This window comes from Homalodisca vitripennis, chromosome 1 (assembly GCF_021130785.1).
Source record: "Homalodisca vitripennis isolate AUS2020 chromosome 1, UT_GWSS_2.1, whole genome shotgun sequence".
In the NCBI taxonomy this organism is placed as follows: domain Eukaryota; kingdom Metazoa; phylum Arthropoda; class Insecta; order Hemiptera; family Cicadellidae; genus Homalodisca; species Homalodisca vitripennis.
In genome coordinates, this window is record NC_060207.1 from 30,766,673 (window position 1) to 30,781,045 (window position 14,373).

General features: G+C 33.3%; 2 protein-coding genes across 6 annotated transcripts in view; one reads left to right on the top strand and one right to left on the bottom strand.

The window, feature by feature from the left end:
- Window positions 1-9,395, top strand: part of LOC124359168 (FMRFamide receptor-like) — a 419,981-nt gene extending 410,586 nt beyond the window's left edge. Inside the window, exon 7 of one of the 2 annotated variants that reach the window (XM_046811723.1) lies at window positions 6,638-9,395. In XM_046811723.1, the coding sequence (XP_046667679.1) occupies window positions 6,638-6,647 (10 nt within the window). In that variant the 3' untranslated portion in view covers window positions 6,648-9,395. The remainder of the gene's footprint in view (window positions 1-6,637) is intronic. The other variant, XM_046811714.1, reaches the window with a different exon arrangement.
- Window positions 1-14,373, bottom strand: part of LOC124359151 (protein furry) — a 693,398-nt gene that overhangs the window by 545,062 nt on the left and 133,963 nt on the right. The gene's annotated exons all lie outside the window — the stretch shown is intronic.

Sequence of the window (14,373 nt, forward strand, 5' to 3'; positions counted from 1 at the left end):
CCAAGTTTCAAGTCTCTATGACTTTATCTAGATATCGCACAGACGGACGGACTGTTCTTTGACCTTTTGATCCTGAAAGCAATACGGGTTTCCCTTGAACTAAAATGAATCTATATACCAAGTTTCAAGACTCTAGGACCTTTATATCAAGAATTATCGCACTGACTGGGGGACTGTTCTTTGATCTTTTGATCCTGAAAGCAATAGGGGTTTCCCTTAAACGAAAATGAAGCTATATACAAAGTTTGAAGATTCTAGGTACTTTTATCGCACAAACGAACAGAGGGACAGACAAACAGACAGATAGACTACTGTACAAGGACATATTTTGGTACACAAGTGTCCAACGAAATTAAAACCTTTTAATTTTAATTAGTATGTGTCCAAAAAAATTTCTAATCAATCAACTGATTGTATTAAAACAGCAGGCATTTTGTTGCCAAATGATTATCTCATATATGCTGTCCATTTGTAATCACCTGATTATCGTAGCTTTACCAATCGCCATCTTGGTCGCAGTAAAAACCGTTAATTATGGCACTTAAGTATTCTAATCTCAATTTATAAAATAATAAAATAACAACTTATATTGTTAAAACTGCATTCACTCCATTACTATTTTATTTAGCACAAACCAAAATGTACTTAAATGTACAGAAAGAGGGCACTAAAACTTATTTTATGTCCGTTTCTATTCTTAACGACTGTTATTTAGAAAATACAATTTGAACACTTTTAATAAATTGACCATCTGCGAACGAAACATTGAGATTCAAACATCTATCTGAAAATTAATAAAATACCATGTAACAAATGTTTGAACTTAATTCGCCAAAGATAGGAATATATTACATACTGAACATTGTTTGCGAGTACGATAAATAAATATGAGCCAGTCATTTCCAGACACGTTGTATATTATTAAAAACATAAATCGCTTGTTCAGGAGAGATCTGAATCTATCACTTAATCCTATTTTGTGATTTCATATTCTCAATAAAGCTTAACAGTAAAGCTTTTTCACCGATCTTGGAAAATGTATTTAAAATGTGGCTTATTTGATTTCTAATCTTAAGATTGAAATTAAATCATAGTCATCAAACTCAGCGATTATGAAAAAGTAATAAACTGGCACTGTAAACTTCTGAATTTAAATGTACATACTGTTAATATTGGCATCGAGGGCAAAAAATAAAAATAATGAAAACTTAAAAATGTTTAAATACCGGCTTACTGTAGTCCAGTAGACTAGTAGAGTATTGATTGAGGTATCTTCTTATTGATTTTATAAGTCGCAAATAGTGAGAAAGGAGCTAAAGATTAGAACATAATATTCGACAATTCTGAAAAATTGTAACATACTGAGTGGTATACCGGATGAAAGTTCGAATGTTAAACCAAACCTAAGATATTAATGTCCTAAATCTGACTTATATTTCTTTTTTCTAAAATTAAAAACTGTAGAGGACCCTAAAGATTATTTCCCAACAAAAAAAAAAAATAAAAAACATTCAAATCTCAAGCTCTGTTTCGGGTGTAAATAGAGCTCGATAAGTACTCAAGGCCAAAGACCAAATAAATGCATAGCTGATCAATTATTTCAACATAGATGAGTATAAACCGTCATAAACAAACATTATAACCAATCAGCTGATTAGTGAAGTGACAATAACTGCCTGAGCAAACTGTGTTTTTTAATATTATAAGCCTAGAATACACGAGTTGTAAAAATCTCTAATTGATTTTTTACAATATATTTAATGATATAAAGTAACGTGCCTAATTGGAAACTTCTAAAAAAACTATATTTAGACCATTTGAGCGGGAAATTAGATTTAATTAAATTTAAAAAATTATCAAATTACTATAAAAACTCTGCAATTGTGCAATATCCCGTGCTATCAAAGGGAACCAAACCGATTTTTGAGACCTAATGTTGAAGAAACGTGAGCACAATCAGGCGAAGTCGGCTCGGGAACTTCTCACCAGTGAAGTACGAGATGTTAAATGCTAGACGTTTCTTACTTTGTCTAAATAACATCTCTGGTGGCACTCACTTGGAAGACCGTGGCTCGAAACAATTAGTTTCACATTAGATTGAAGATACGAAACTGGGATACATCTATCGATATCAATTCATGGTTTTATAAATATTTACCACCAAAATAGTTACATAATACTTTGAGTATGATGGGCCCAACTAGCTATCATGTCAGCAGCTGTCCTCTGTCCTCGTGGACATATCTCGTGTTAATAATTGAAACTTATGAGGCTTAAATTCATAAAATTGTGTATGAAATGATGAGTTTATTCATAACACACATGGTTTTATTTTTATTGATATATTGGAAGGTAATATGGGATTGTATAAAATAAAAAAATATTTTAAGAAATAGCTATGAAACACCACAAGACCCAATATTTAATAAAGCTTTCCTGGCTAATAATGTAGTAAATATAAGCTAACTACCCAATTAAATTTAGTTTTCACTTTTAGTTGCATAGAGTTTTCGTGAGTGACGGAAAGACTAACAAAATATAACCCGTATACAACCAAAAAGTTTAAAAGCTCCTCAAAAGACGTTAAAATACTCTTAAAGGCTTTTTCACGCCACGTCAATTCAATTCAATCTGCAATACGGCGATAGGTACTCACCAGGGAGAGGGTAACCTCAGATAATATATCGACCCCACAGGTGGCTTGCCACCTTGAACACCTGGCGACTGAGTGCGTATTTGCGTATGTCTTTCAACAATCATATATATTTTGAAAGCCACTAGTTATATTATATTGGTTACAAATATCACTTATACACTTATATCACTTACAACAACTTTTAGCACACGATATTATAAGTAGTAGCATAGTAAGAATAATTGTGAACACAAAATCTGTAAGAATAAATACAAGTTCGAGTCATAAGTATGTTCGATTACAGTTATGACTCCATTATACGGAGACGTTTTTATGTTTCCTTTACATAATATTTTAAAATAATATAAAATCTATTGAACAATTCATTGCACAGAAGAGTTCAGGATCAGGATACTAATAATTATTAATGTCTGAACAACTATCTGAAATATATTAATTGTATGCTCCAGGTTACTTATTTCTAGATATTCAAAAACATTTAATAGCAAACTACTGTATGTCGAATTGTGTAGGTTAATTAGTATGCTTAAGCATTGCAGCTATAATGAAAGTTTTTTTCAATTTTCTTTGTTCATTGGTATAAATAATAACTACGCGTAAGGATGTGATTTATGTGGAATGAGTAAAGAGAGAAATTTACTATATGAGAGACGGTGCCAGAAATCTTCCTTCACCATTGGGGTTTACAGGCACGAAATAGTTTTACGAACCACACTATCGTTTATGCTGTGTTTTCGAATGACCATTGGATCCCTTTTGCTCTAAAAGTACCTTACATGGAGCCCGTGATGTGTCCACCTTCCCATTTTTCAAAAATAATCCCAATCAAAATCCGATGTGTCATTCATATATGGGCAACACGCTATGGATGTGCAGAAGCGGCACATTACTGGCAAATGTCTACTGATATTGGGGTCTAATCTACGTGGAGAATTAGCATAGACATGAACTTAAATAGAGCTGACCTTCCCTCCTCCTTCCAAGGTGGCATTACTAATATACAGCTCGCTATGTCTCCTCAAGGGGTCTCGACAGGAGGCGGACCCTGCTCCCAACCTTATCCATACTGAATATCCTGTCACTTTGGAAGCAAGCACAGAGGTCTTTTTAAGAATAAGTGCAATGAGAGGTTTCTCAACTTCTTCTCGTAGTTCAAACAAAAACAGACAATAATGGCCGATTGAATTTAATTAAACTGCAGGTTACGATGAAATATTTAAAAACATAACTTTTATAAACCCTCACAGTCTCGCGAAATATCTTCATAACGAGTGTTGACTGTTCTACTGAAAAATATTCTATAACTGCTCTTCGAGAAAATTTTATTTACCAATATTTTTTCTCATTTCCATGATTCCATGACGTTCACTTAGTCATGAGTAAACAGTTTCAGCATAAATATAATAACCAGCTGAAATTGAAGTGCACACTAGTATTTCTTAAGACACCACACATGCCATAATGCCGAATATTTCCATTTCATTCCTCCCACACGTCCACCCCTGTCACCTCTGGACGGATATTTTATTGAATACTCCCATCTATAACAAACTGTTTGGTAGAAAATTTTAAAAACTCAAATATATAAAGATTATAATGCTTGACAGGTAGAATAGGTAGAATTTTCTTCGAAATCTACCTGGAAAAGTTTGCGTATACACACTAAACTACCAAAATAGTATATGGAGTAACGAGATACAACAATATGTGTAATACTACGATATTTAAGTAATTATTTATCTATTCCTGAACATTCACCATTTCATTTAGTGAACTACTCCGAGTTCCCTACCTCACAACATAAAGAGACAGCATTTATGCTACTCTCTTAATGTTATAACGGAAAAAAATTAACAATTCTACAAATGACATAACACCACTTTTTACAAAGACATTTAAAGATCATAATATTAATTAATATCAAAAGTGTATTGCCATCTTTATGACACATAAAGTTGCAAAACTTTTACATTAAAGGGAAATAAGTTTAAACACGGTTTTACTAGCAGAATACCATTAAGCTGTACCTTGATAGTGAATCGCATTAAATTATGTTCAAACTATATGAACTTACATCAAACTGCTGATGTAATAAATACTTTATAGTCTTAATATTATCAATAATTTTAAAATGAATATATATATTCTTTACCGGTGAGTGCATTTTCTTACTTTAATTGTATAAGATTTAGTAACTGAAATTACTTACAAATCTTCTTAATTACAAATAATAAAACGGTTTTAATACTGTTAAAGGCGATATAACTAGTAGAATATTAAATGGTTGGCTTTTATTAAAATGAGATTTAGACTAACTACACTGTACATTGAAATATGCACTGTTTACCTTGTAGGAGGCGAGCTTTATTCGTCCTATATTGAGCTAAGCTAAAAACAGCTCTTATTTTTTAACCCTGTACATGTATGTAATTTTTTACCACGCAGCTTTGTAACTCAAGTTCAAAACAATATCCAAGCGCGCTCATTCACGATCATCATTAACAAATTATGGCATGGAATATTCAACGAATTCATTGGAACTCTCTTAGAATTCTGAAAGTAACTTTAGACGTGATTTATTAATGTCATTTTCACCGGAGTTTTTACAATTATTTTGAAATAATAAACATAGAACAAATATAGTTATAATTAAATATGTTGTGTTTCAAATATTTTTTACCACCTACGTGAATAAAATGTGCCTTCTATAATTATTCATCTAATAAATTGTCATAAAACAAAGCCATTTACTTAGTGATGCCAGGTAGAACGTACAGTTCATTAGGAAAACCCATTAAGTGTGTTAAAAGGGACACTGGAGGTGATTTTTCAAATGCCGAACAAAAACTAAAAAGCTTTACAGGGATATAAATCAAGCCCTTCGTTCCGCCCTCAACTAACAATGAACCTTCTCCAATACAGAAACCTATTCAGCTACTTTTCATTACATATTAAATCAACTGCTCTGAGTGCTCACTGGATCTCAAATCAATATTCTGAGCCTTTTCTTGAGATTCCTTGTAGTAAGTGACAAAAGCATCTCTTTCCTAAATTTGCATTAATGTATAAAAGATTTATTTATAAGCTGCTTTTTGTAAAAGCACTAAAATATAACGGCTTTTAAATATTTAATATTTCCAACGTAATTTTTATTTGTAAGATTTTAGAATGTAAGGAAAAAGTGTGATGACTCTTGAGGATACTTAGTTTCTATGTTAAGGGTGTAATTCTGAATATCTTATTCTTGTTACGATGAGATTTAGCTAATACATAAGACAAATTATTACATCCTATGATTACTTAACCTTAGTGCAACATCTAGTTGTTTCCGTCTCTGAACACTGTTGTAACATTCAAGGGTAGGACATGTTAATTCTAATCGTGTACCACTTCAGCAGCCAAAGATGGTACACTCAAACAATGCCAGATCGTAGCCAAGTTTTCACTGACCTCGATATTTAAAATCATTTACTATTGCTATCGTACTGGTACAGTCCTGTTTTGGTACAATCCTCTTTTGGTACAGTCGTGTTTTGGTACAGTCATATTTTGGTATAGTCATGTTTTCCGAAGTTTTTTGGTACAGTCGTGTTCTGGTAAAATCATCTTCTGGTACAGTCCGGTTTGGCACGACTTGTTTTGGTACAGTCATATTTTGGTATAGTCATGTTTTCCGAAGTTTTTTGGTACAGTCGTGTTCTGGTAAAATCATCTTCTGGTACAGTCCGGTTTGGCACGACTTGTTTTGGTACAGTCATGTTTTGGTATAGTCATGTTTTCCGAAGTTGTTTTATACAGTCGTGTTCTGTTAAAATCATTTTCTGGTACAGTCCTGTTTTGGTACAATCATGTTACAGTGGTGAAGAAGTAGATGTACCGCAGCAGAAGTAAACGGTGTTAGAAAGGATGTGCGTATCAGTACTGAGGATACAGCGCCCTTCCTATCGTTCCCGCCAACTAACTCGTATTATTCTGTTACAGTCGTCTCTGAGTACACAAGGTCGGTGGGGTCTCTGTACCGCCGCAGAACCGTAACACTCAACAACGGCTCCTGGCGGGACGTACACGAACTCATGCCCATCACCAAGTAGAGTCCTGGCAAGACTTTACTGAGAGCACATGGACAATTCTTGGGACCATTGTATCTAGTGTAATTTATGTGTAAATATTACGACTTTAAATGTAAATAATACCTAAGATCCTGAAGTGATACTCTAAAGTCAGCATTGCTTTGATGGAACAATGAAATGTTAATACGGTGTACATTGTTACCAGTGCAATTATGCATAATGCACACAATTAAATGTTTTATTTCATTGTTATGATGTGTTAATGTATTCATTAGTATGAACGTTCATACATGTAGAATGAAGTGATATTACAACCATATTAATACAAAATAATTATAAAATAAATATGAGAAACTTGAAAAAAATCAACTTGTATTTGGAAAATTGTATTTCTAGTAATAATTAATTGGAATATACTCGAAAATGAAAAACTATTGGACTTCACAAACTAAATTATATAATTATCTTAAGGTTGTCATTTTTACGGGGTTTCACGGCTAACAATTAAAAAAAGAACCAGTAGCTTTGATAATACCATAATTTATATTATGTATTGGATATAAAAATGTACTTTGACGCTCTTCTAAATTATATCATCCCTTTTATTTTTTGTACATTGGCCAAGTTCTTTCCAGGGACATTTTTTTCAATTTTTTACTATTGAAATTGCAATGAATGTCAAATTTATACAGGACTAAATGTCGATTTTTATTATGATATTTAAAACTTGAAAGAACATGGTAAACTGATTTTCTTAGGCTTCTGTACTTCCGAACCAAATAAAAAACATTATTTTTTATAAAGTTTTCAATAAAAACTTACACAACTTGTTCCTTTAATGCTAACATACAAACCAATTGTACATCAAAGGAAAAACAAAAGAGCAAAGTTCATACAGCGATGGGTTTTTTCTTTGAGATAAAATAATATTACCCTGCTTTGCAGACCATGTATTCTTTCAATGTCTTACATCACAAATAAAACTGCTATTATGTGTTTGGATTTTTAGGGTAATCATTATTCTGTTAATATTTTTAAACAATCAACAAATTTGTTTCGTACTAAAAACTATTGAATTGAAAATAGTGTGGTCTAAACATAAAAAATAAGGGCTTGTTTATAGACAGTGGTTTGTCCTCAGAATACGAACTCCTCCGAGAATCAGCAGCGAATCACTGATGCGTTTTGATCAGCGCGTCGCATCGGTTTTGCCCGATTGGAGGGTGGTCAATACTGCCATCTGCTGTCACTCAGTCAAGTTTAAGTTGTAGTGGGTCGCACCAAACTTCTTCATTCGTTCCAAACACTTACAAATAAAACATAAGTGGCGTCCAATCGTCAGTTCCCACTTACAGATTTATAGTAATTACAGACGGAGGTTTTCAATTTTCGTATAACATGTGTAAATATCGGAATTGAGAAACAACCTCACTCCCATCTGGATGTGAAACCATATCTCTACTCGTACGTCTTGTACAAACAATTCGGTGCTGATGATTTTACATTTACTAAAAGAAGACCGATATCATTTTAACATTATCCTGCCCATTTCCCGAAGACTATAAATCTGAGCAGGGAAAGCAGCATGAACGACAAAACAATCACTTAAATGCTTTCCGGATGGTGAGTGTACAAGGTAACACTTACAGGGAGTTCAATACTCCAATTCGAAATGGATTCAGTTCCCCTAGCTAACTGCAAATTCTAGACGAAAGATACCCCGCTTCCAATATGGTCAACTGCACACCTTCAGTGCTTTTTTAGTTCCTCTACAATAATGATCCCGTGCCAAAATCTCGGAGTGTCTTTGTAGTCATAGTTGTCATTTGAGTGAGGATTTCAAGGAAATTCCTTATACTTCGTGTAAGACATACCGGTAATTCGACAACTCCATGGTTTTCTTCGTCTTTCTGAGATTCGGATATCGGATTAAACACATAGAGAAGATAGTCGCATTCCCTTAAACACAGAGCAAAAGAAAAGCATCCACATCCTGATTCCCTTGAAATCACGTGACAACTGTCGTCAGTATGGGGTCCAGGTACCACATCACGGGAATCTATGGGCGTTTTCGAAGTGCTAGACCTTATTTAGAATAATAATATTAGGGGCGTAGTCCTTATAAGAAGCTTGGACATTTCCGCCAAACGTAGATAAACAAGGCCAACAAAGTTATTTCTTTATTTAAATACCGGCTATTTACTTCAATATGTTATTTGTTTGCTGACCACATTATATCTTTATGGTTAACTGATTCATTTAAATTCCATTACTACAATCATTATATTTTAAAACATGTAAAAATACTAATTCCATCAGATCGTATTTGTATCTATTTAAACAAACAAAATTAACGTTAATGTTCCAATCTTTATAGAAGCTTGTTCTTTATGTTCACTGATGTGTAAACTTCCAGAGAGCTACTACTCAAACATGGACACTCTGCAGAGCATGACAAACGGTCCGCCCAAACACTTCATCAAGTGCTACCACTACCAGTGTTTTATTACCACTAAGCTCTTCTTGCACCCACATTTGTGCTGTAAAATGTGTAAGATCTTGTACTTTCTCACTTTATGTATTTTAGACTAATAATTAAAATGTTCATACCAGTGAAATCAGTCTTTAATTTTATCTACCTTACAAACACCTGAAAATACCCACAGCAAGGAATTATGAAAAAAGCATATTTCTGTTGATCACATACAAGAAAACAAATATAAATAAATATAGACCATTAATATTTTCTATAAAATTATATCCAAAAACTCCTATTTATAGCGCATTTCAGAACAAGTTCGTTTTCAAAACAACTGGTCAACAAGAATTGACTATATAAAGATTTGACTCACTAGGTTATGTCTTGATATAAGATTGTAAAGTATAACCTCCAAAAGGTTCCACCAAACATAACATTTTTTAGTCTTGTTTACATTTTTTTAAATATTTCACAAAGGCCCGCAAAATACTGATTTTTCGCCATTTTTTATTTAAAAAATTCTATTTATACATTTATTGATTTAACCAATGTCCACAATATTTTTATTCATACCGCGAAATCAATTATTGTTAGATTAAATTTGAAAAGAACAAATAAGCAAGATAATAGGAACTGTCCAACGAATACGAAACTTAGAGAAACTAACACAAAAACCAATTTAAAATACTAAGACGACGGTTTTAACAAAATTTTACTACATTCTTTTAAACTCTGTATGAATATTATAAATTTCACTAATTTCAGTTACATTCATAAGTTTACCTATGCGGGATTTATTACGAAAAATACTAAATGAAGTTAGTTTTTTTAAGGTATCGTTACATTTACAACGATATGAGAGGAAAGAATACGGGGTGTCAACGGCCGAGCTATCTAAGGAGTATGACTTTGAATCCGAGCCAGAAATAGCGCAGGTTCACATCCTGTTTAAGACCATGACCCTTGTACTGTACTGACTCTCCTTATTCCGTTTGATAAGATCCTCGCACTGAGGCCCAAGAGGACGGGCAGAATAAGACTTAAAAATTGGATTGGCCTCTACTTTTTTATGATAAAAGGCAATATAAAATTAATAATAGAATATTTAGTTTAAACGTTATTCACGTGTTAAATGTGTATGTAAATATGATGCAATTCACCAAAAAAGTAAAGTAGTTTTCTGCAGACTTCCTACATCATTATATAACTAAAAAGAGGTTTTTCCATTCAGATAAAAACAACTCAGCTTATACTAGATCTGAGTCAAAGTGGGTAGCGACAAAGGGAAGATAAGTGGTTCAGAAGCGTGAGGTACAGAACGACGATTCGTAGTAATAGAAAACTGTACATTGTGCAAAGTTTATGCTCTATTACACAAAGTTCTACAAAGGGCTTGGCACGAATGGATGCACCAGTTATTGATGTCGTTATTAACTTTGCGGCTTTATTGAGAAATTCACGCTATAATGTGTTATTGTGTAGTCGCAGAGGTTCCAAGAAAAGTATCAATTTAGTTTGAATTGTGCGACAGAAATGTCAAAGACAAAGAATATAATAAATACGCAAAATGGACCCCACACAGCTATACTTGTTACCATCATAAACCATCTCAACTTTACAGTTTGGCTCAGCTTCCTGCATTCATAGTCTGCTTGGCAGATATCTTCTCTGTTAAATCTTTATTTTCCCATCATCCATCTTGGTGATCTTAGTCATACTTTTCCTCCTCTTCTAAATTCCCTTCCCACAATAATGATCCTGTCTTTTAGTCTTATTCTTAGTCTTCTAGTGTGACTCTTTTACTCTGAACTCCCTTAGCACTCCAACCGTAACCATACCATATACTTTTATATTATATTAACTTGTAATTGTTTTTCATTCAATTTAGCTCTTATTTATTTATTCCTAATTCTTTTTTACTGGGTTCCTCAAATATATTGTATAGTTACTCACATTCAACTCATCTCTTTTCTCTTTTCCAATAACCGTTCCCCCTGAAGTAAGGACACTCACGCACGCTCCTCACAACCCTACATGGTCCAGCTGCCCATCGACTGTGTTCCCGTTGTGTGTTGATCAGTTTCATTTATTAGACTTAAATTATCCGGTAACAGCATAGTGTTGTAGCCTATAGCTATAGTAGTATACAATGTACTCACACACACAGTGTTATTATCTAATTTTATAATAACACATGTTAAACTCTCGTTTGTTGATTAAAGCTACTCGTAGTATATCAATAAACTAGTTAGTATATCAATCGTTTAAACTAGCTAGTATATCAATTATTGTTTAAACTAGCTAGTATATCTCTTGTTTAAACTAGTTATTACATCAATCGTTTAAACCAGCTAGTCTATCAATTGTTTAAACTTCCTAGTATATCTTTTGTTTAAACTAGTTAGTACATCAATCGTTTAAACTAGCTAGTCTATCAATCGTTTAAACTAGCAAGTACATCAACCATTTAAACTAGCTAGTATATTAATTCTTGAAATTCGATTAAGTGTATTATATTTTAATCTTGGTAAAAACTTAAAGAAAATGAGGCTCGTTACGTTGTATTTTAAATGGCAAAGCTAACTTTTAAAAATATGGAGAGGTGTATTATAATCACCATTTCACTGTTTTAAGAATTCGAACTTATGTCGTGATTACACATGTTTTACCAATTTCTTTAATACAACTAATTTTACATAGTAGTTTATGTACGCTATGTTGCCATCTTCAACACATGGCAGATATAGGAGTTTGCTGGCTAACCGTCTTCTGTGTATCTACTGTGGTAAAGAGTTATAATATCTCGGGAGTTACGGTTCTGAGAACAGAGTACAGAACCCACTTAACACGTTGGTACACAAGCACGATATATATATATATATATATATATATATATATATATATATATATATATATATATATATATATATATATAGGAGTTTGCTGGTCAATCAACTTTAGTGTATCTATCGTAGTAGAGGGTCTATAATCTCTCAGGAGCCTCGGTTCTCAGAAAAGTGTAGAGAACCCACTCAACACGTTGGTACACAAACAATACAGATATAGGAGTTTGCTGGCTAACCGTCTTCTGTGTATCTACTGTGGTAAAGAGTTATAATATCTCGGGAGTTACGGTTCTGAGAACAGAGTACAGAACCCACTCAACACGTTGGTACACAAACAATACAGATATAGGAGTTTGCTGGCTAACCGTCTTCTGTGTATCTACTGTGGTAAAGAGTTATAATATCTCGGGAGTTACGGTTCTGAGAACAGAGTACAGAACCCACTCAACATGTTGGTACACAAACAATACAGATATAGGAGTTTGCTGGCTAACCGTCTTCTGTGTATCTACTGTGGTAAAGAGTTATAATATCTCGGGAGTTACGGTTCTGAGAACAGAGTACAGAACCCACTTAACACGTTGGTACACAAGCACGATATATATATATATATATATATATATATATATATATATATATATATATATAGGAGTTTGCTGGTCAATCAACTTTAGTGTATCTATCGTAGTAGAGGGTCTATAATCTCTCAGGAGCCTCGGTTCTCAGAAAAGTGTAGAGAACCCACTCAACACGTTGGTACACAAACAATACAGATATAGGAGTTTGCTGGCTAACCGTCTTCTGTGTATCTACTGTGGTAAAGAGTTATAATATCTCGGGAGTTACGGTTCTGAGAACAGAGTACAGAACCCACTTAACACGTTGGTACACAAGCACGATATATATATATATATATATATATATATATATATATATATATATATATATATATAGGAGTTTGCTGGTCAATCAACTTTAGTGTATCTATCGTAGTAGAGGGTCTATAATCTCTCAGGAGCCTCGGTTCTCAGAAAAGTGTAGAGAACCCACTCAACACGTTGGTACACAAACAATACAGATATAGGAGTTTGCTGGCTAACCGTCTTCTGTGTATCTACTGTGGTAAAGAGTTATAATATCTCGGGAGTTACGGTTCTGAGAACAGAGTACAGAACCCACTTAACACGTTGGTACACAAGCACGATATATATATATATATATATATATATATATATATATATATATATATAGGAGTTTGCTGGTCAATCAACTTTAGTGTATCTATCATAGTAGAGGGTTTATAATCTCTCAGGAGCCTCGGTTCTCAGAAAAGTGTAGAGAACCCACTCAACATGTTGGTACACAAACAATACAGATATAGGAGTTTGCTGGCTAACCGTCTTCTGTGTATCTACTGTGGTAAAGAGTTATAATATCTCGGGAGTTACGGTTCTGAGAACAGAGTACAGAACCCACTCAACACGTTGGTACACAAACAATACAGATATAGGAGTTTGCTGGCTAACCGTCTTCTGTGTATCTACTGTGGTAAAGAGTTATAATATCTCGGGAGTTACGGTTCTGAGAACAGAGTACAGAACCCACTTAACACGTTGGTACACAAGCACGATATATATATATATATATATATATATATATATATATATATATATATATAGGAGTTTGCTGGTCAATCAACTTTAGTGTATCTATCATAGTAGAGGGTTTATAATCTCTCAGGAGCCTCGGTTCTCAGAAAAGTGTAGAGAACCCACTCAACATGTTGGTACACAAACAATACGGATATAGGAGTTTGCTGGCCAACCTATTTTAGTGTATCTATCGTAGTAAAGGGTATATAATCTCTCAGGAGCCACTGTTCTCAGATATCTACTTGATGCTCAAACAATAATGTTTAAACCAATTGAGTCTTACCAGATTCAATTAACTATTAGTGCACTAGTAACTCTGAATATTTCCTGTTACTTGTCAATACATACAAGTATATTCATTAACTTGTTTAACACCAATATACCTTAAAAACCAATATTTATAAGTACAGTGGCTTTTGAATTTATTAACTTTTTTATGTTTCCTAATAAAGTATAAAAGCATGCCTATTAGTTTTATTTCTGAGAACGTTGACATTTAACAGAATGGAAGAGTTACTCTAAATGAAAACAAAATGTGAGAAAATTAATCTTATAATGTTTTGCTTAGTTACCCAGAGAAAATAATAATAATGTTGACTAGCCTTATTGTTACAATATAACAAATTGTTCTTTAGTATGTTTAATAATGCGTAATAGATAGGGTATTACG